The sequence below is a fragment of the Myodes glareolus genome, chromosome 2 (genome assembly GCF_982192425.1).
Source record: "Myodes glareolus chromosome 2, mMyoGla1.1, whole genome shotgun sequence".
Taxonomy (NCBI): Eukaryota; Metazoa; Chordata; class Mammalia; order Rodentia; family Cricetidae; genus Myodes; species Myodes glareolus.
Window position 1 is genome coordinate 45,317,046 of NC_142027.1, and position 21,325 is coordinate 45,338,370.

The 21,325-nt window shown below is 38.8% G+C and overlaps 1 protein-coding gene across 2 annotated transcripts in view; it reads left to right on the forward strand.

The window, feature by feature from the left end:
* Positions 1–21,325, forward strand: part of Gsk3b (glycogen synthase kinase 3 beta) — a 138,827-nt gene that overhangs the window by 49,106 nt on the left and 68,396 nt on the right. For both annotated transcript variants that reach the window (XM_085685634.2, XM_048422883.3), the window contains exons 2-3: positions 1,026–1,219; positions 14,384–14,467. In XM_085685634.2, coding sequence (XP_085541760.1) covers positions 1,026–1,219; positions 14,384–14,467 — 278 coding nt within the window. The remainder of the gene's footprint in view (positions 1–1,025; positions 1,220–14,383; positions 14,468–21,325) is intronic.

Here is a 21,325-nt window from a genome sequence, read left to right on the forward strand (position 1 = left end):
AGTTAATCTTGAGCTTGATTGTTGCTAAGGATGAGGCAACGCAAAAAGGTAAGGAAAGGTCTGTAAATGAGATGAGGGTATATGTAGGTAAGACACACATGGGCCCAATTTGGAATGGGTTTTATTGTACTTTGTTTTACATGTTATCCTCAAATTAAAGTTCTTTTCCTCCCATCTCTTGGGAGACAGAGGCAAGTGGATCTCTGAATTTGAGGTTAGCCTGGTCTACAGAGTTAAGTTTCAGGATAGCCAGGGCTATATAGAGAAACTTTGTCTTGAAACCCCCACCACCACCACCACACCCAAAGTTAATTTTCTCATGTGATTATTTTCTCAATTATATTACATTTAATTTGTTAAAAGGGAATAGGATAAAAGCAAAATCTCAAAGTCCTACTTTCCAAAAGGCAGAATGGAGTTGTTGTACTTATATCTTTTTAGTTAACATTTATTTTGTCTTCCAGTAAACAACTTTAAAAAAAATAAGTTAGAAAGTCAGACCCAAAGGGAGTCCACCATTTGAACTGTGACTCAGGGGGCAGCTTTAGCTTTGTTACTCTTATTTATTTATATGGACTCTCGGTCTGTGCCCAGGGCGGCATTGCGCTTGTGATAGCCTTGTCTTGATTCCAGGCATGAGCCATGATATCTGGCTTCCCTTTAGTAGCATTTAAAAATGACTTATTCTTTCCCAGTTTCGCTCACATGCTTCTTTGATCATATCTCCTCTCCCTGCTGTCCTCTGTTATTCGCCCTCCTCCAGACCTTCTTCCCGATGCCATTATTTAATGAGAACAATACATTTATATTATAGGTGGCAGTTTCCAACAAGTCACGTTATGTATTTAAATGAAGCAGAATGAACTTGTAAATGGTGGGTTAAATTACCTGTAGTTAAACTATCTTTATGCTAATACTTAAACATTTATTTAATATATTTACTTCATAAATTGTTGGCAGGTTTTTCTTTTTGGTATATTTCTATGCAGTTTTCATTTTTGTTTTAAATCCCTTTGTTCCCGTAGGAGATAAAGATGGCAGCAAGGTGACTACAGTGGTGGCAACTCCTGGACAGGGTCCCGACAGGCCACAGGAAGTCAGCTACACAGACACCAAAGTGATTGGAAATGGATCATTTGGTGTGGTGTATCAAGCCAAACTTTGTGATTCAGGAGAACTGGTCGCCATCAAGAAAGTTTTGCAGGACAAGCGATTTAAGGTAAAACCTGGTATTTGCATCTTTGTTTCTATATATTTGTTTTTAATTATATTGCTTGTACCCATTGGACCATATCCCTTCCTTTCCTTTTCCTGTTCTCTGCCCTTTCCTTTTCCCTTTCCCCTTTCCTATGTCTGTAGAGCCCAGATTGCTCTGAAACTCAAGACACTCCTGTGGCTCAGCCTGCCCAGGTCTGTGATTACAGGTGACAGACTACAACCTGCTTGGATGTAGTTTTCACTGATTAGCCACTTAACATTGTACTTCCTAAGTGGTGAGGACCAGTAGTGTACTTTGTGACCGTTGCTTTTTTGTTTTACTGTCTTGTTAAATCTTAAGAAACAACTGCTGGGGTGGCGGTAAAATTATATCAAGTTATTAGTCGGTTTGGAGAAAAGTATATTTATTTAACAATTTAGTTTGAGATACTTCTCCATTTCATTGACTGTAATATTTTTGATTACACTTATTTTGGTTGTATAGGGTTGAGGGGAGACATTTATGCTAGGGGCATGTGTAGAGGTCAGAGGGCAAATTGTAGCACTCTGTTTTTTCTACTTGTGAAGCCTGGGGGTTCTCAGACTTGACCGCAGGCAGTTTACAGAAGGTCCTGGATACTTCATTTCATAAAGCCTAGCTAGTCCTTCTAGGGTTAGCATCTGTGATAGAACATTTCAGGCTTTTTACTTTATATAAAGGAATATGGGTTGGACGGTGGTGGTGCACGCCATTAATACCAACACTTGGGAGGCAGAGGCAGGCAGATCTTTGAGTTTGAGGCCATCCTGGTCGATAGGGTGAGTTCCAGGACAGCCAGGGCTACATAGAGAAACCCAGCCTCAAAAAACAAAACAAAACAAAACAAAAAAGAAATGTCTTTCTAGAGCCAGGTTGGTTAGAGGATAATGACACCCAGGGGATTTAGGCGTGCCTACTTGATGAACTTGGCACATTATTTGGGCTACGCCTAAACTTATCCCCTTTGTTGCATTTTTTTAATTTGGAATTTCATCAAGCTTATAAATTAGGAAGATCTGGCATTTCAAATGTTGAATTGCTTTATTACTTACATACTAAGAAGTGATAGACTAAATTACTCAAGTTCTTTACATTAACTCATCATTATTTGTAGAATTTACTCTTTCTTCTCTTTACTATATGCAAATAGTTAAGGCCAAAAATAAAATTTGCTTTGTTGACTGATTTTCTCTTCTTTATCATAGTAATAATTTCTCTTACATAGTAATAATTTCTCTTACAATTTAGGAATCTGTCATTTAATGGGAGAGATTTACATAACTTAGGGATTTATACATACTTAGGACTACATTAATGAATTAGGTTTGTTCAGAGGAAAGACTGGATAGATAGGTAGGTAGGTAGGTAGGTAGATAAGTAAATTGGCCTATGTTGCTAGTGGTATTGTGAAGCAATTTGTTTCAGTACAAAAACAGGATGGGAGGTGATATCATAGGGAAAAAAGAAAACCAATAATAATCATATTTTCATAATCAACAGAACTTATAAAATAACTTCTGGTATAGCAGTTCTATTTTAATAGTATTTAACCTAAAATCTGAATGTCCTCTGTCCCCTGCCCCCCATTGTACTGTAATACATTACTTAGTTAAAAATAGTTGTTGTTTTGTAGGGGATGTTTGTGATGTGGGAGTACTTTAGCTAGTTACCTGGTTGATATAGGAGCCCTTTAATGTTAAGACAAACAGAAGGTCAGTTGTTCTGAAAAGTGGCTTTTAGTGTTTGAATATGGCTTTTACAGTTTGAGTATCAGTAAACTACATTTTAAATTAGTGATCTTAGTTCCATTAACTATTTTAGTTTTCCTTTGCAGTAAGTTATAGGTTTTAAGACTCTCATTTGATTTCACTTATAGTTGGGATAAAGAGAAATAGTGGATATGAAATCAGTACTGTTTATTGTGGATATGTATTTCTATGTATAACGTATTTTGAAAAATAAAGAGAGATGATATCTAGTATTCTTAGGGATTTGAATTACTGCATGTTGGTGCTCACGTGGAATTTTAGTCTCTCCAGACTCCCCACCCCCCACCCCTCACCTTTTAAGGATGTCTTTCCTCTTTGTTGTACTTTTTTTAAAAAAATATTTATTTATTTATTTATTATGTATGCAATATTCTGTCTCTGTGTATGCCTGCAGACCAGAAGAGGGCACCAGACCCCATTACAGATGGTTGTGAGCCACCATGTGGTTGCTGGGAATTGAACTCAGGACCTTTGGAATAGGAGGCACTGCTCTTAACCTCTGAGCCATCTCTCCAGCCCACTTTGTTGTACTTTTTAAATATATAATCTTATTTTCAAGCAATTTAAGCCCTGTGAAAAACTTAATTGCTGATTAACTTGATAGAGAAATAGTCTGTATGTCCTATATAGAAATGTTCATTGGCTCAGAATTTACTTTCTGTTTATGAACTCAAAGCTGAAAGATACATGTAAGAAAAACTGCACATGTAAGAACTGAAGGATGGCCCTTGTAGAGCCACACAATTATACAGGTAGGACAGTCCACCCTGAAGACCTCAGCCCAAGCACCTAAGGACTCCACAGAACCACACACCTCCTCCATGCCTCCCAACTGCACATCCAGTTACTCAAGATAAAACAGCTAGATTTAGAGAGACACACCAAAAAACAGCAGAGGTGAGGATTAGGAAAAGACATACTTTGACTCTTGGATATGGTGTCTGTTCAGATAAATAGTAGGAAATTCAGAAGACTAGAGATAGAACTTGGAGCTCCCAATAAAAGTCCCACCTCTCCTGTATACTGTGCATGACTAAACTGAAAGAACGGAGATTTCAAGAAAAAGAAAAACATCTAACTAGCAAACTACTTCAGTTTCAAACAACTCCCAGTGCAGAAATGAAAGGGACATGAAAAACCAAGAGAGCATGTCTTGAAAAAGTTACCAATCACATAATAATGAACCATTCAACAGAATGATTATAACTACGGTCAAATAGCTCAAACAACAACAACAACAAAAATGGAATGAAATAGGAAGCCAATTCACGATACAAAAATTGAATTCAGTAAAGAGAGAGAATTGTGAAAGAAAAGTGAAATGATGTTGGAAATAGAAAACTCCAAATAAAAACCTCAGTAGTTAAAAGTCTCACCACTAGAAGGAAAGTTCATAAAGAAATCAGGACTGGAAGATAAGGTAGAGGAAAGCTTGTGAGAAAGTTAAGAAAAGAAAAAAGGAAAGAGCAGCATGGGCAAACACTGGAACACATGAAAATGAAAAGACCTAATAGATGAATCTAATGGGCATAGAAGAAGAATACCATGGTAAAGGCATAGAGGTTGTTTTCAATAAAAATCTCAAACCTAGAGAAAGAGGTGCACATTCGAGGTACAAGAGATCTAGGAACACTAAATTGACAAGGCTAGAGAAGAAACTCATCAAGACATAGGTATTGGATGCTGGAAAAGAGCAAGGTCAAACATACACATACACACACATAGCCAGAAGGTCTGGGAGAGATGTATCCAAACTCTGACAGACCACAACTATAAACCGAAACTATTATGCCCAACAAAACTATCCACTAAATTTGGAGGAGAAATACATTTTTATGTGATTAAAAACAGATTAAAGGAATTTATGACCACTAAGCCAGCTCGACAGAGGATTCTGGAAGGAATACCTCAATCTGAAGAAAAGGGTTAAGACACTGGAGGGCAAAAGGAGTAAATAAGTGCCAGAACAGCTAATTCAAAGACGTCTAAGGAAATAACACAGAATCTACAATCTCTCAATAATAACTCTTAATGTAGAGTAGCAAATTGGATTAGAAAACAGAATCAATTTTTGATGCTTCCAAATACACATCATTATCAACAGCTGATAGCACATTAGAGGAAAATTATAGAAAAAGGTATTGTAAGCAAATGGAACTAAAAAACAAGTAGTTGTAGGTATCCTAATATTTGACAATAGACTTCAAACTAAATAGAAGAGATAAGAAAATCCATCAAGAGGGTATTGAAATTTTAAATATGCACCCAAACACATTAAAAAACTCAGCTTTATTAAAAAATTACTTATTAGATCTAAAACCACAGATATCCTAATAACTACTGAATGATAATTGAACCAAAGGAGAAATCAGAAGAAAATTTAAAAATTTCAAGAACTGAATGAAAATGTTAGCACAATATACTAAAATCATTGAAGCATGATGAAGTCAGCCCCAAGGGGAAAGTTTATAGCTCTCAGTCAAAAACTGAGAGGTCTCAAATTCATAGCTAATTAATGCATCTGAAGGCCCTGAAAGAACAAGGATAAACGACGCTCACAAACATTATGGAAAGAGATAATCGAAACCAGACCTGAAATGAGATGAAAACATTAAAAGAGATGCTGAGGAAGTTTAGATAATTATAAGGACACACTTTAAAAATTTGTGCCCCACCAAACTGAAAAATTTAAAAGAAATTGATAGGTTTCTTGATGACCCTTAGTATTAAAGTGTATAGTTTAAACAGTTCCATAAAAACCAATATGATAGAGGCAGCAATTAAAAATTTCCCCAATAGGAAAAGACCAGGGCCAAATGGGTTCAGTGTAGAATTTTACACCTTCAAAGAATAAAAACTAATGCCAGTGTTAGGCAAATTATTTATAAAATAAAAAACGAAGGAGCAGTTCCAAATCCCTTTTACAAAGTTAGTATTACCTTGATACCAGATAAAGATCCAACAGAAATAGGAAACTATAAGCCCATTTCTTACATAAAATGAATATGGATTAAAAAAAAACTTCAATAAAATGCTTGGCAACTATCTTAGTCACTATTCTATTGCTGTGAAGATAAACCACGACCAAAGCAACCCTTAGGAAACATTTAAATGTGGCTGGCTTACAGTTTCAGAGGTTAGTTCATTATCATCATGGTGGCATGCAGGCAGACATAGTACTTGAGAAATTTTGGACGTCCTGAGCCACGGGCAGCAGGAAGAGAGTTACTGGACTTGGCATGGGCTTTTGACACTTCTCAAAACCCACCCCCAGTGACACACTTCCTCCAACAAGGCCACACTTATTCCAACAAAGCCACACCTCCTGGTTCTTATAATCCTTCCAAATGGTCTCTCCCTAGTGACTAAACATTGAAACATATAAGCCTGTGGGGACCATTCTTACTCAATCTACCACATAAACTAAATTCAGTAACACATAAAAAAGATATGCCGTAATTAAGTCTGCTTCATCCCAGAAGTACAGGATGGTTTAGCCTTATAAATCAATAAACATAATCTACTCCACAGACTCCAAATGAGCTTTGGCAGAAATCCAACATCCCTTCATAGTCAATTCTGGAAAATACAGGAATAGAAGGAAAATAGCAACATAGTAAGGATAACATACAGGAAACCCACAGTCAGTGTCATGCTACACAGAGAAGAGTTCAAAGCATTTCCACTAACATTAGGACTGAAACAAGGATGTCCACCCTTTACACTCCTGTTTAGTACAGCTCTTGAAGTCTTAGCTAGAAGGCAAATGAAGGCGGTAAAAGAAAACAAATGTGAAAGGAAGAAGTCAAAGTTAACTTTTTTCCCTCAGTCCCTAAGGGAATCTTTTTACTAGCTCTACATTTGACATAGATTTTGCGTCTAGAATATACAAAGTACTGACAAAAACTTAACATCTAGAAAGCCCAGTTAAACCTGGGTGGTGGTGGCACACACCCTTAATCCTAGCATTCAGGAGGCAGAGGCAGGTGGGTCTCTGAGTTCAAAGCCAGCCTGATGTACAGAGCTAGTTCCAGGACAGCAAGGGCTACACAGAAAATCTCTTCTCAAAAAACCAACCAACCAAACAAAAAAAATCCCCAGTTAAAAATTGGGGTATGGAGACTCGTCTTGGTGGTGCATGTTAGTAAGAAGCCTGCAAGATTGCCTTCTCTTTCCACTTAGCCATTGTTAATCTGCCTCTCAGTCCTTGGTTTCCTGTTCCCTTTTCAGTGTTTCCCCTTACTGCAGTCCTAGTTTTCTTTCTTTCCCTTGTCCCTTTAATAACCTTTTTCATAGCTGGTAATCTTCCCAAAATGAATCTATTATTACTCAGAACACACTAGTGATTCCTCATGGCTTGCAATATTTAAGAATTTTATCTTTGTATATAAGATGTTTTTTGTGACAGGGTTGCAGAATTTTATAAAATAATGACCAGGTCTCTCTTTCTCCTTTCTCTTAGTTACTGTTCTATTGCTGTGATAAGGGACTATGACCAAGGCAATGCATAAAATAAAGAATTTATTTGGTGCTTACAGTTTCAGAGGGTTAGGAGTCCATGACCATCATGGAGGGGAGCATGGCAGCAGGCCAGCAGGCAGGCGTGACACTGGAGCAGTAGCTAAGAGCTTACATCTTGATCCACAAGCACAAGGCAGAAAGAAAGCTGACTGGGAATAGCATGGGCTTTTGAAACCTCAAAGCCCACCTTGCTCAGTGACAGATCTCTTTTAAGGCCACACCTTCTAATTCTTCCCAGAGAGTTTCATCAACTGGGGACCATGTCATCAAACAAAAGCTCATGAGTGCCATTCTCATCCAGACCCACATTCCCGTGTTTACTTATATACAAACACAGCAGTTTGTTAGTGAGCTAAAGTCAATCACACTGTATTGGAAGCTTGGGTTTGCCCGCTCATTAGCGCATCATTTTGCAGAGACCCTCAGTTCTGATATAGGTGAGCTGAAAATAATTTGTTGTGCACCTGGAGTTATTCTGATATTTAAAAAGCCATTGTAGAGTGTTTGGGTAGCACCTGCTTTTTACTATGCATAGGGATTAAGCTGATTCAACTCTATGGATAACATTCATTTTTTACAGAAGTTACATTTAGGAAAGGCAGTCTAGAAAACAAAATCTTTGAGGTGAATCCTATTTTGCAGCAACTGCAGAGTTTTCTATGATGAGGGAAAGGTTCTCTCAATAGAGCAGACTTTGGTGAAGAAGGAAAAGATGATCGACAGACGTATGCTGCCTACTTGACACCCACAGTTGTAAGCTTGCTGGCTGTTTCCTCACCTAAAAGTTAACTTTCTTCAGGTTTTACATAATGGTTCCTAAGTACCTCCAGGAATTCTTGGCTCTATGGCTTGTCTTTCAGAAATAAGCCAGACAAATCACCCCCTACCCCCACTCCCAGTGTCAGGCATTATAAAAATGAACAGAAAACCTTTGTCTGTTAGTTTTTGTTGTCCCAACGAAAACACAGAAATTACTTAAAGAAAGGAAAGACTCTGGCTTATAGTTTTAGCAGATTCTATTGTTCCTAGGCCTGTGGCTTGATAATACAGCACAAGAGTGTAACGGCCTGGAAGCCGAGAGAATGCAGGAAGGGACTGGGGACAAGTGTACCTCTCCAGGGCACACTCCAGAAAGCACCTTTCCCAGCTAGTCCCCTCCTAATCATAACATGAATCCATTAAGGATCAGTTCTCTGATGAGTCCAGAGCCCTTCACTCATAGTGCTTGAATTTACCAGCAGTGAATCAGGACTTTAACTTACGTGTTCTATAGGGAATATATCTAAACCATAGCAGTTCTTTTAGAGATATATGTATTCTAATGACTTTTTTTATGAAAATGAGGAAAAAAACAATTTTTGCTTAAATTGTGTTCTTCCGGTTTTCTTAGTAGAGAAATTATATCTTGAGTAGATAGCTTTTTAAAAAATAACATAGTTTATTACAATTATAAGACTTTATTGTGTATGTATGAGTCTTCTTGCCTTCCCTCCCAGTTCGCTTCTCCATGCTGGTTGACCAGCAAAGGCAGCGACTCAATTTTTGCTCCTATGAAGTTTGTAGATAGTTGCAAAGGCAGGGCATATGTTGGCCATTACAGATAATACCTGAATTCTGTAAGCTTTGGGATACTTTATTTTCTATAACACCAGTGACCTGTAGTTGCAAGAATACATGCAGAAATACAATAAACATGAAAATATTTTTAAATACTATAAGAAGAGTCTGTGTGCTGAAGCAGCTGAGGATGGCCCGAAGCCGGTGAAGGAAATGGGAGTTGTGTATCGATTTTCGCTAGGTGTGGGTAGCAGGAAGGTTCGGGTCATTCCAGTAATAGTGTGATCAGTGGTTCTGTTGGGAGCAGATAACATTGCCACTCTGGAGTGAGAAGCAAAATTTAGGTCTAAGGTAGAGCACACATTTTAATGCGAGGGTGGTTGTTTGGGTAAGGAGAAGTCATTACAGAGTGATTTGGCACCGGCAGGAAACAGGTCTCCCTCTTCTAGATTACAATATCGACAAGTGTCCTGTGGGGTTTAGATTGTTTGGTATTTTTTTTTTTTTTTTGCTTTGAAATGATCTGTGTGTTTCAGTTTAAACTGTATCTCCTATAGATAGAAATATATTTACATCTTAAAAATACCCAGTTTGAACCTGGGGGGGGGGGCATGCCCTGGCTTACAGAGCGCGTTCTAGGACAGCCAGGGTTACACAGAGAAACCCTGTCTCAAAAGCTAACAAAATCTCCAGTTTGGCAATCTCTGCCTTTTGATCATATACTTAATTCATTCATAATTTATGTAATCTCATATAAGGAGTTACTGGTGCCATCTCATAGTTTCTATCTCATGTTGGTTTGTCCCTCCCTTCTAGAACTTCCTGGCTTCTTTGTCTTTAAGAAATGCATTTTCCTTAATTTTGACAGTTTCCTACATGTATGTAATAAACTCTAGTAAGTCTTACCCCCCCAACCCTCCCTTCTTCTGTAACCCTCATTTTCCACAGCAGGTCCCGCTCTTACTGTCATGCCTTGTGTGTTACCCACTGCATTTAATTAGGGTTGCCTACACGAGCATGTGTGGAAGATTTTAGTGGAGATTTAGCAGAGATTATCAGTGGCACAGAAGAAAGTGATAGTTCTTCCTTCAGCCAACAGTAGCTGTCAGGAGTCCCTTAAGGATGGGCAGGGTCTCCTGAGATCTCCTTTCCTTCCGTATCCCAATCCAAATGGAAATTTTTAGTGCACCATGTTAGTTTTTTCATTGCTCTGACTAGATATCTGGGAGGGAGAGCTAGAGAGAGAGATATCTGAGAGAGAGAACGGGTTTATTTTGGCTTATAGTTTGAGGGTGTAGTCCATTGTGGTGGGACAGTGTGGGGCAAGAGCTGTTTTAGGTGTGGTGGCAGCTGGGCACATGTGCCTCAGTCAGAAGCAGAAAGAGACGAACACTGGCGCTGCTTTCCTTCTGCTCATTAGACAGTCTAGGATCCTAGCCCATGTAATGGTGCTGTTGGCGTTCAGTTTCGGCCTTGCCACTCCCTGCCATCTCTCAAACTCCTTGCAGACATGCCACAAGTAGACTCTTAAGCTCAACTCTTTAGTGGTTGTTCTGGGGATTACACTCAGCACTTCAATTTATGACAGTCTGTTTCAGCTTAATGCTGCCTTTATTCCAGTAAAATACAGCTCAGATATAGCCTCATTTCCCTTCTTTTGTGCCATTACTGTTTTATACAATATATTATGTTATGGCTTGTATTTTATTTTTTGATGGAATTAAAGGAAGTGAATACATGTGTACATTATAATTAGAATAGCTGCTTTATATTCATTGCTGAATGCACTTTGTTTAGAATCAGTCTGTTGAGTTTTTTTTTTAGCACAAATATCAGTTTTTCGTGTTGTTTGCCTTTACATTTTAAATAGAATGTTTTTTATACTGTGGAAACTGTAGAGTCTGATTTTTTTTTAAAAAGATTCATTTATTTTTATTTTCTGTGTCTTATGAATGTTTTGCCTGCATTAGTATGTGCCCATTTGGTGCCCATGCAAGAAGAGGTGTTGAATTCCCTGGAACTATTGGGCGCCACCTAATGGGTGCTGGGACCCAAACCTGGGTCCTGTGCAAGGTCATCAAGCATCCTAACCACTGTGCCTTCTTTCCAGCCTTTGGAATTGGATTAAAAAATTATTTTTGTATTTTATGTGCACGTTTTGCCTACTTAAATGTCTGCATCATGTATGTGCCTGGGACCTGTGGAGGCCAGAAGAGCGCATTGGATACCCTGGAACTGGCAGTACATGTGAACTACCATGTAGGTTCTGGGAATCGAATCAGGATTCTGTGCTCTTAACCACTGAGCCATTGATCCAGACATGGAGGTGGATTTTTTTTAAAGACCTGTGTGATTGATTTAGAGTATTTTTTTCATTTTATTAATCTCTTACCTGATTGTAGTCTATAGAGTTTTTTTCATAGTAATTAGCTTTTTAGTTCTGTGTTAAAAATTAGTTTCTTGGCACAGTTAATAAGTTATGTTATTCATGAGAGCTTATGTTTGTAGTTATAAAGGTTCCTTGTTTTTGGTACTTAGTGTATGTGTGAGTTTGAAAACACATTAAAATTGAGACACTTCTCAGGTTGCTCGCATGTCCCCTGAGGTTACCCTGGGTCTCCAAGGAAAGCATGTCACAGGTGTTTGGTGAGAGTGGTTTCCTGACCTTCTATAGCTGGAGCTCCGCTGAAACTTTCTCCTCTTTAATATCCTGTGCCTCCTACACATGCTTTAATTCCACCTCATTAGCCTGTGTCGTCATTGCTGTTCTGAAGCCGACATCTTCTATTAGCCGTATTGCCAGTTTTCTCCTTCTGTCTTAATCCCTTAGCACCTTTGATAAAAGCGATTTTTTTTTTTAAAAAGCTCCTTCATGGCTCCAAGGTAAATTCTTTTCTTTCTTCACTTAAAATTCCATTATTCCTTCCTTTCTCTTTGAAGATTCCTCCTGCTCCCTATTATTCAAACATATTCTGTTCAATTTTTAGAACACTCTTTTGGAATGGTACGTCAGCTCATAACTTCACCTGTCAAAATCTCTACTGACTTTCATTACTTTTAAATTGAATTTCTCGCCGTGGTTGACGAGGCTTTATTCCTCTTTGCCCCCTATCTATCTCTCTCTCTGAACTTATCTCCCCTACTCTCATACTCTCAGTGATGCAACCATCTTATCTTTCTAGCTCTTTCTGGAACATCCAAACCTATCCCTGAGGTTCTTCATAACTGCTGTGCTGTTTGCTAACAGCTTCAAATATGTCTTTGTTACATTTCCTGTTTTGTAATAAAATACTCTGACAAGAACAGGTTCAGTGAGAGTTTCCTTTGACTTAAAGCTAAAGTGTACAGTTCATCTTGACTGGCACGTCCTTGTGGAAGGGGTGACATATTTCACTCACAGCCTGGAAGCAGAGAATGGTAATGTAGTGTTTCGCTAGCTAGCGTTTGCCCTCTATTCAGTCTAGGGCACAAGCCCAGGGAGCAGTGCCATGGACTTCAGGGTGGGGTCCTCCTGCCTCGGTTGGCCTGATCATGATCTGAATCACAGGTGTGCCCAGAGGCTTGTCACATTGATGGTCAGGAGTCAACCTCACAGAACAATTCTCATTTTCATTCAGTCCCTGTGTGTTCCTACAAAGTTACCCCCTCACACCTTGATCTAAAATATCTATTATCTCTAGCTAGTAAATTTGACATTTTTAACAATTTTTTAATTGATTCTTTGGGAATTTTATGTCATATACCCTAATTCTGCTCATTTCCTAGTCCCTCTATATTCATTCCTCACCCCTGTAGCATCCACCCCCAAAAGAAGTTTTAAAAAAATATAAATTCAAAACAAAACAAAAACCCACTTCACTCTTCAGTTTCTACACACATTTTTCTAGACTCATTGAGCTCAGAAAACTGCTAAGTTGACCACACTGGTAACAGATAATTGTACCTTTGATCAAAACTACTATCCAAATAAAGAGGACTTAAATATCATGGGTATGTATGTGTGTGGGGGGAGAGGGTAAACAGAGGGGAGAGAGACTGGAGAAAACCTTGAGTGTCTTTACCATTCTCCCTCTTCTTGCTGGCTCCATGCACAGGCTATGGTTTGCTGAGGGAGGTCTCGCGCTGAGCTGGGAGCACTCTGAGCTGGTGGCAGGTAGTAGAACCAGGGGTTCTAAAATCAAACGTTGGGTGCTAGATGAAGCCGCAAAACAATCCCACACAAGTTAAGAATTATGGATAATAAAAGGGGTTATTTTTTTAAGGTGAAAAACTTACAGATCACCGTTCCAAACAACAGTCCTCTTGTCTCAAATAAGAAACAGAGAGTCTAGCCGCCTGAACGGGAGCTACATGGTTCTGCTCCTTTTTTAAAGTATAGGAGACCACGCCACCATGCTCTTGCACTCAGGGTCTCTCATGAACCTGAAATACTGCGTGTGTAGGTTAGGTTGACTGGCCAGTAAGTGTCTAGGATCTGCCTGCCTCTACTTATACGGTCTGAGATTATAGGCATGCATGGTCCCATGGGGCTTTTTCTGGAAGCTGGACATTGAAAACCAGGTGTATGTTTGTCTAGAAATCTGTCACCCACTGAGTCAGATTATGCTTATTAAATTTCCATATTTTAAAATTCCCTTTGGGTGTAGCCATAACCCAGAGGTAAAACATGAGCTCATACACGATAGACCCTTAAGTTTCTTGAGAGTAGTTTTGTGTATTTCTGTGTCCATGATAGTGAACAGTGTGTGGCACAGAATAAATGTGCTGCACTTGTAGACCAGCAATGCTCGCTCCCTGTGGAGTTAGTATACCAATACTCAGCTAGTAAAGAGCACCTTAGTGAGAGCATGAGAATGGCAGTCGTTGTCTATCAAGTGCATTTCAGACATGAGACTTCACTGAACGTTGATTTGCCTGATACGTATAAAAACTGCTCTATCAGAGATCACTTAGGGAATTTTGTGGTCCTGTAATATTGGAGTGAGATCCAGACCTTAATTTCTGCATTTGTTCTACTGATGAATAATGGCAGATGACTCATTGTCTGACACTGGCCTTTCTCTTTCCCTTCCTTTTTATTTTGTAGGTAGAGCTTCCCAATTGGCCTTGAACTCATGGTCTTCCTGCCTCTCCCTCAGGAGAATTGAGATTACAGTTGTGTGGCACTGGGTGCCTGGTTTGCCATACATTTTCACAGCATATTCAGAGCCTGTTTCTGTGCTTAATGTTATTTTAGAAGTATCTTGGTCATTATGATGAGTAGCTGTTATTCTTAATTATTGCATGTGCTTTTTTGCAGAACCGAGAGCTCCAGATCATGAGAAAACTAGATCATTGTAACATAGTCCGATTGCGGTATTTCTTCTACTCAAGTGGTGAGAAGGTAGGTGAAAAGTGTGAACTGACTCTTCTGTTCTTCTAGAAGTAACCCCTCCATCCCTTCAACAAATCGCTTTGCTGATTGATTGGCAGAATTCAGAACACAAACCACAGTGATTCTGAATCGAATAAATAGTCCTGGGGTATTGTTGATTATAATATGAAATAGCTGATGAGAAAATGAACTTTAAGAAATCTTCCTGGGGTTGCTGGGAGACAGCTTAGCAGCTCCTGTTGCACCAGCGTGAGGACCTTAGTTCAAATCTCCAGAGCCCACAGATAAAGCTTGACATGGCTGCTTGCACCTACAGCACCAGCTCTGTGGGGGCGTGGAGACAGACAGATTTGAGGACTTGCAGACTGCCGGCCTAGCATGAGGTTCAGTGAGAGAACTTGTCTCAAGGGAATAATAGAGCTGGACGCTCAGTGTCCTCTTTTGGCCTCCTCACATAGGCATGGACTTATGTTCTTGCACACATGAATGTACACACACACACACACACACACACACACACACACACACACACACCACAATTTAAAAAGAAAGCAAATTTTCTGAGCTCACTGCAATAGCATATGTCTATAACCTATAACTTGAAACATTGAGACATAAAGCTCTCTAGTGAGAGAGAGGTCATCCAGTGCTATAGAGGCAGCCCAGTCCTTAACCCTAATCATCATCATCATCATTGTAGAACCTTGGGTGTGACAATAACCCAAGCATCTAGGACTGCTCAGGATAGGAACTACTGGAGAACTGCCATAAAATGGGCTGCTCAAGCATGCCAAAACCCTAAACCCCCTTAAAAATGGAATGGAGGGGACTTCAGTTCTCACGCACATTTATATCTTTTACTGATATTTCTGTGTTCCTTGTGTGCTTATGAACCTCTGATAGTTCATCTGTTTAGTAGAGGAAGGAAAATTACGCTCTTATGTTAGTTGGAAGTTGATTAGAAGAGGAAGAGAAGTGGGGGTGGAGGACTTTGCTTAGCCAGGGACAGGACTGTGAAGCTTGATGCAAATAGTCACTGTTTCTGCTAGTATTTAATTCTCTGAAAGCAGCATAGGGCTTTGTGGTGGGACACCCCACCCCCTTCTTCCTCTCGCCTCTTCAGATGATCTGGGGTACCTAGGAGCCTCTTTCCTGCTGCCTATCACTGTCCTCTCCACTCTCAGTCTCTAGTGCCCCCCCCATACTGGTTTGAAGTGAAGAAGCAAGGCAAGCAACATTGTAACACAAGCAAACAACCTGATTTTTTTTTTTAATTAGTCCAAATGAGATCACTTGATATTTTGGGCTTCATATTTTATGCTTGTAATATCTAATGTTATTAAGCCAATGTTGCCTTTTGATTTTACAGAACATTTCTAGTGTAATCATTATTTAATGATTTTTTTCATGAAACTGTATTTAGGTCTCCTTAGAACTTTGAGGTGTCTCTCCTCAAACCTATAACGCAAGAAGATACTTGATCCATGTTTGTAATGTCCATGTCTACAGATCTGTAATTAATTGTCATAACATATGGTCTAACATCCATAATTATCAATTTTATCTGATAACACTTGTTTCTTAGTTCATTTTGCTTTTCAGATCTGTCTACTAATATTAGGAATTGTAAACTCTTGTAAGTATTTTTAGTTCTTTTATTTATAAAGCCAATTGGTTGATATACCTACTTATTTTTCCTTTCTCTTAACCTAACAAACTGCCCATCACTGTTTATTTTGGCATATTTTTACTTTTTCCTGTCCCTTCCCAAATAAGATTATAGAGCATCTGCTTTGTCCACAGCTTTTTATAATGGAATTTTGTATCCTCATGACTTTTTTATTATTAGATGCTAGACATTATAATTCCCCAGAGAGGAAACTAAAGGTCAGAATTATTTGTTTCATTATCTACTAGATAACATATAGATTCATTTGCAATACCTCTTTAAAAATTCCCTAAACATTGTGTCTTAATTACTTTAATAAGCATAGTCTCCATGTACCAGACATTATTTTAATGCTTTATAAATGTTAACAAATTTAACTTTTACAAAATTAAAGGGCAGAGAGGGAGACTTGCAAGGTACTGAATGGCTGTTCAGGTTTTGGTTTGGCTGGAGGGTCCATCATCCTGACTGAAAGCTGACCGGCTATTATCTGAGTACCTCAGAAGGAGATTCCCCCTCCTTGCTCCTGCCTGCAGTTTCCTGTTTACCATAACCATTCTTATAAATGCTGAAAGTCTCAACCAAGTTTATTAGAGGAACAGTAAATCTGTATCTACGAAGAAAAGTATTTTTTAACATCACATATCTCAAATTTGAGCATTCTTAATTTTTTCAGAGTAAAATAAAAAGATACTTCTTGGTTTGGAGTAGTTTCCAGCTCCAGATTCTAAACTTGAGGCTAGATTTATTTGTCATCTCTCTAGATTTATTTCCTCTTATCTCTTTGTTCCTCTTATTTCTGTGTTCTCTCTCTCTCTCTCTCTCTCTCTCTCTCTCTCTCTCTCTCTCTCTCTCTCTCTCTCTCTCTCTCTCTCTCTCTCTCTCTCCCCCCTAATATTTTTCTGTCTTTGAACCTATGTGAATTCTATTATTTGGGCCTCTAGACTTTTTTGTTGTTAGGTCTTGACCTATCTTGGATGCTCTTCCCCCATTTCCAACTCGTTCTAAATCTTTGTGCAGATTCCCTATCTGACTTGAATATTTTTTATTCTTTCTTTGTATCCTAGCACTCTGGGCTTAAAAATTGTTTTAAGATTGTATATATATTTTATGTATATGGGAGTTTTGCCTGCCTGTGTATGTGTGCTGTGTCTGTGCAGTGCCTGTGGAGACCAGAAGAGGGCGTCAGATATTTACAACTGAAACTACACCTGGTTGTGAGTGCTAGGAGCCAAACTCCATTCTTTGGAGGAGCAGGCAGTGCTCTTAACCACTGTATCATCTTTCCAGCACCTACTCTGGATTTTTTAGCACTTCATTTTTGGAAAATTATCAAAACAAACCTTCTCTGGTACTGTCCTTTCTTTTGACTTCAGTTTTAATATTTGTCTTTACATGGTTGTATACCTAGTTACATTGAACCTTATTAAACATTGATCTCATTACATCTTGCTCTATTGTGTCATAATTTGTGGAGTTACATTTTGTTTCCTTGAGCTGTATTACATAGCATTACTCTTGACCTTTTTCATTGTTTTTAACTTTCAAATTGTTACTAACCTCACACCTTAATTTTTGTCTGTAAGTGCATTTCACATCTGAATAGAGTTTAAAAGGATTCAAATATTTTTAATGACCAGATTTGAGGATCTATTTTTATTTTATGTCTGTGGGTGTTTTTATCTGTATATGTTTGTACACCATGTGCATGCATTGCCCTGGGAGGCCAGAAGTGGGCATAGTATCACCTGGAGTGGGAGTTGCATAAGGTTGTGAGTGATCACGTTGCTGCTGGAATCAAACCTGGATCCTCTGAAGAGCAGCTGGTGCTTCTTTTGCTGAGCCATGTCTCTAGACCTCTGATCATAGCTTAGGGACTTTTCTTTTGGGCAGTCAACTCTCTACTTGTACTAGGGAAATGCTAGCTATTGTAACTAGATGGAGCTGTTAATCAAGATAGGGATCAGAACTATTAACTAGTTATTCTTAATCTTGTTGGGGTTATTTTTTGCTGTAGTAACTGAAACATATTGTAATCAACATATTGTAGGTCACCCTGTAATGTTTTAGGAACTCTAATCTCTCCCTTGATTATTACGTTAGGAACAGTGGGAATTTTGAGTGTTTTGAAACCTTAGACTTAGCAATTTTGCGAATTCCAAGTCTGTACAATAGGAATTTCCCCCCAACACTTTAGTATTAGGCTGTAGAAACCATCCTCATGAAATTGTATGAATTCTGATAGACTAAATGGAGAACAAAGCAGCTTTTATGTGGAAATAGCAGTATGCCTGTCCTTAGCTAGAGCTTACTCTACAGAACTTTGTGAGTTGGGGGTAGAATGAACATAAAGCCATATTTTGTCTCTGTAGGAGTTCAGGGTTCTATATAAATTGTTTTCTCTTGTCATCTTGCATGCAAAAGTATTTGCTGTCATAGGTTGTTTAAGTGAAAAGAAGAGGTTTCTCTTCAGCTTGTAGAAGAGACTTTGTAGGTAGAAGGATGTCAAGTGGTTTCTTCCTCACTTTTAGGAACTCATGTGGTGATGAGGTTGGGCAGAGTTAGGCTAAACTTAAATGTTTCTGTCTTCCACTGACTGTGGGTATGTAACAAGAATTCATTCTGAAAATTAATTATATAATCCTTTTGGGAATGAACTAGATAACCTGCTTTGTAGCTGGAAGTGTTTGTTAGTCTTGCAGTTCTGCCGCAGAGTAGCACCACGACTCTGGGCAGATTCCTCACCTTTGTTAAGTCTACTTGCTGCTTCTTAACAGTTGGGGCTTTTTAAGGAACATTAATGTTTTTCCATTGCTGGTAACACTGGACTGTGATGAACCCCACATGTTAACTTATCATTAGCAAATTGCTACATTTAGTCATAGTGGGAACACCTAGAGTACTTGCTGTCATTAGGTGATACCATGGGCCTTTCCCCTGTAATTCATAGTTCAAACTGCATGGTGCCCTCTGTGAAGAATGCTGTTGTTATCATAGTGTTACAGATGCAAACTACACTGAGATAATAGTCTATAAGTAAATTACCTCAGATTTACACAGCTACTAAATGGAATTTGGAAGTAAACCTAGGGAATCTGAATCCAGAATATGAAAGATGTCATATTATTCAGCACAGGATGTGGATTTCTTCAGAAATAGTGTGATAGAAATGTAATATTTAAAATAGCTTAGTAGTGATGGTTGAACCAGGGCAGATTGTAGCAGCAATAATAGTTGTGATAGCAGACATGATAATAATAACTAAAACGTGCAAGGTTCTTACTAGATACCACTGCTTTTAGTTTTATTAGAGACTTTACATGTAGCATCTGAAAACTCATTGGATTTCTATTTTTTTATTATGTTCTTTTCTGTCCCTAACATAAGCAATCTTTTAAAACATATGTAACTCATAGTTATCTTAGATTTACTATTATCAGTTGAAAAGGGTTATATGGATTATTGTGTTGAGAATTTCAGTCTTTGCAAAAGTGTTGTGATCAGTGATCATTGGAGATGGAAGTTTCAACTGTTGCAATGTAAAATTTCAGTAGGTAGCTTTCTGATTGCATCTCTTTTCTTGCTTAAAAGGGAAACTCCAGATTTCTTAGACCTCTGGACATAGAGTACAGTCTCTTTATTTTTTATATTTATTTACCTTTTATGTCTGCGTGTATGTATGAGATTCATGTCTAGACCTGTGCCTGCAGAGGTCAGCGGTGGCTGTTGGATTCCCCTGGAATTGGTGTAGGGATGATTATAAGGTGCCATGTGGATGCTGAGAACCAAACTATTGATCCAGCTCTCCAGCCCCAGAGGTTTGGGTCTCTCTGACAGGCACTGTGTTCTAGTCTCGCACGTTGATCCAGCCCTCCAGCCCCAGAGGTTTGGGTCTCTCTGACAGGCACTGTGTTCTAGTCTCGCATGTTGATCCAGCCCTCCAGCCCCAGAGGTTTGGGTCTCTCTGACAAGGCACTGTGTTCTAGTCTTGCACGTTGATCCAGCCCTCCAGCCCCAGAGGTTTGGGTCTCTCTGACAGGCACTGTGTTGTAGTCTCGCACGTTGATCCAGCCCTCCAGCCCCAGAGGTTTGGGTCTCTCTGACAGGCACTGTGTTCTAGTCTCGCACGTTCTCTCCACGTGTTATCGTTTCACTTCCTATGGAGGCTTTCAGAGTGTCTTTTCTGCACTCTTGCTACTATACTCATCATTTATCTCAGTTCATCAAGCATATCCTGCTTATACCTTTAAGTGGTATTTTCTCACATTTTTTACCATAATTTTTAAAGGTAGATCTTTTTTTTTTTTATTAACTATATCACTCTCAAAAGCATTCCTAGATCTTACTCAGTTTTGTTTCGTCAGCACTTAATCTAATTCCTGAGTCTGTTTTAGTTTTGTAGGTGATTTGTTGGAAGCCCCGAGGTTACTGGGTATGTGGTTCAGTGGGCGGGAGCGCCTGCTGTGCGGAAAGCCTCACAGGGATCCACCTGCCTCTCACCTCCTGAGTGCTTTGGTTAAAGGCGTGCACCACCACTGCCTGGCTATTTTATATTGTTTTTAAAGATTTATTTAATTTTATGTATGTGAGTCCTTTTACTTATGTGTATGTATGTGCAATACATGGTTGCCTTGTGCCAAAGGCAGTCAGTCAGTAGAAGACGGTGTCGTATCATCTGGACTGAGTTATCATGGATGCTTGTGAGCCACCTTGTGGGTCCTCAGCAAGAGCAGCAAATGCTCTTAACCACTGAGGGCCTCTCTCTATCCCCCTTTTATGTTATTTTTAAAGTAATTGTTTTCTTTTTATTTTTGAGATAGTCATTGTACCCTTACTGAACTTCATTTCCAGTATCTTTTAAGTGTTTTTTTTTTTGCAATTTTAAAATTTGTAATTCCTTATTATCAACAAATAGAAATAATGGTGCTTCTCCCCATCCACTGTGATTCCTTAAAAATACATGTAACAAAATTTGCTGCCATTTAAGAATTGTGTTTTTATTATATTTATTTATTGTGTGTATTGGGTGTAGGGATGTCATGGTGCATGTGTGGAGTGCACTTGTAGGAATTAATGGTCTCTTCTCTCATGTGTGATTCTCCAGGATTGGACATAGGTTGTCAGGCTTGTCTGTATGCAGTTACATGCTGAGCCGTTGCACTGGTCCTTTAAGTGTATAATTTAAGAACATGAGTTAC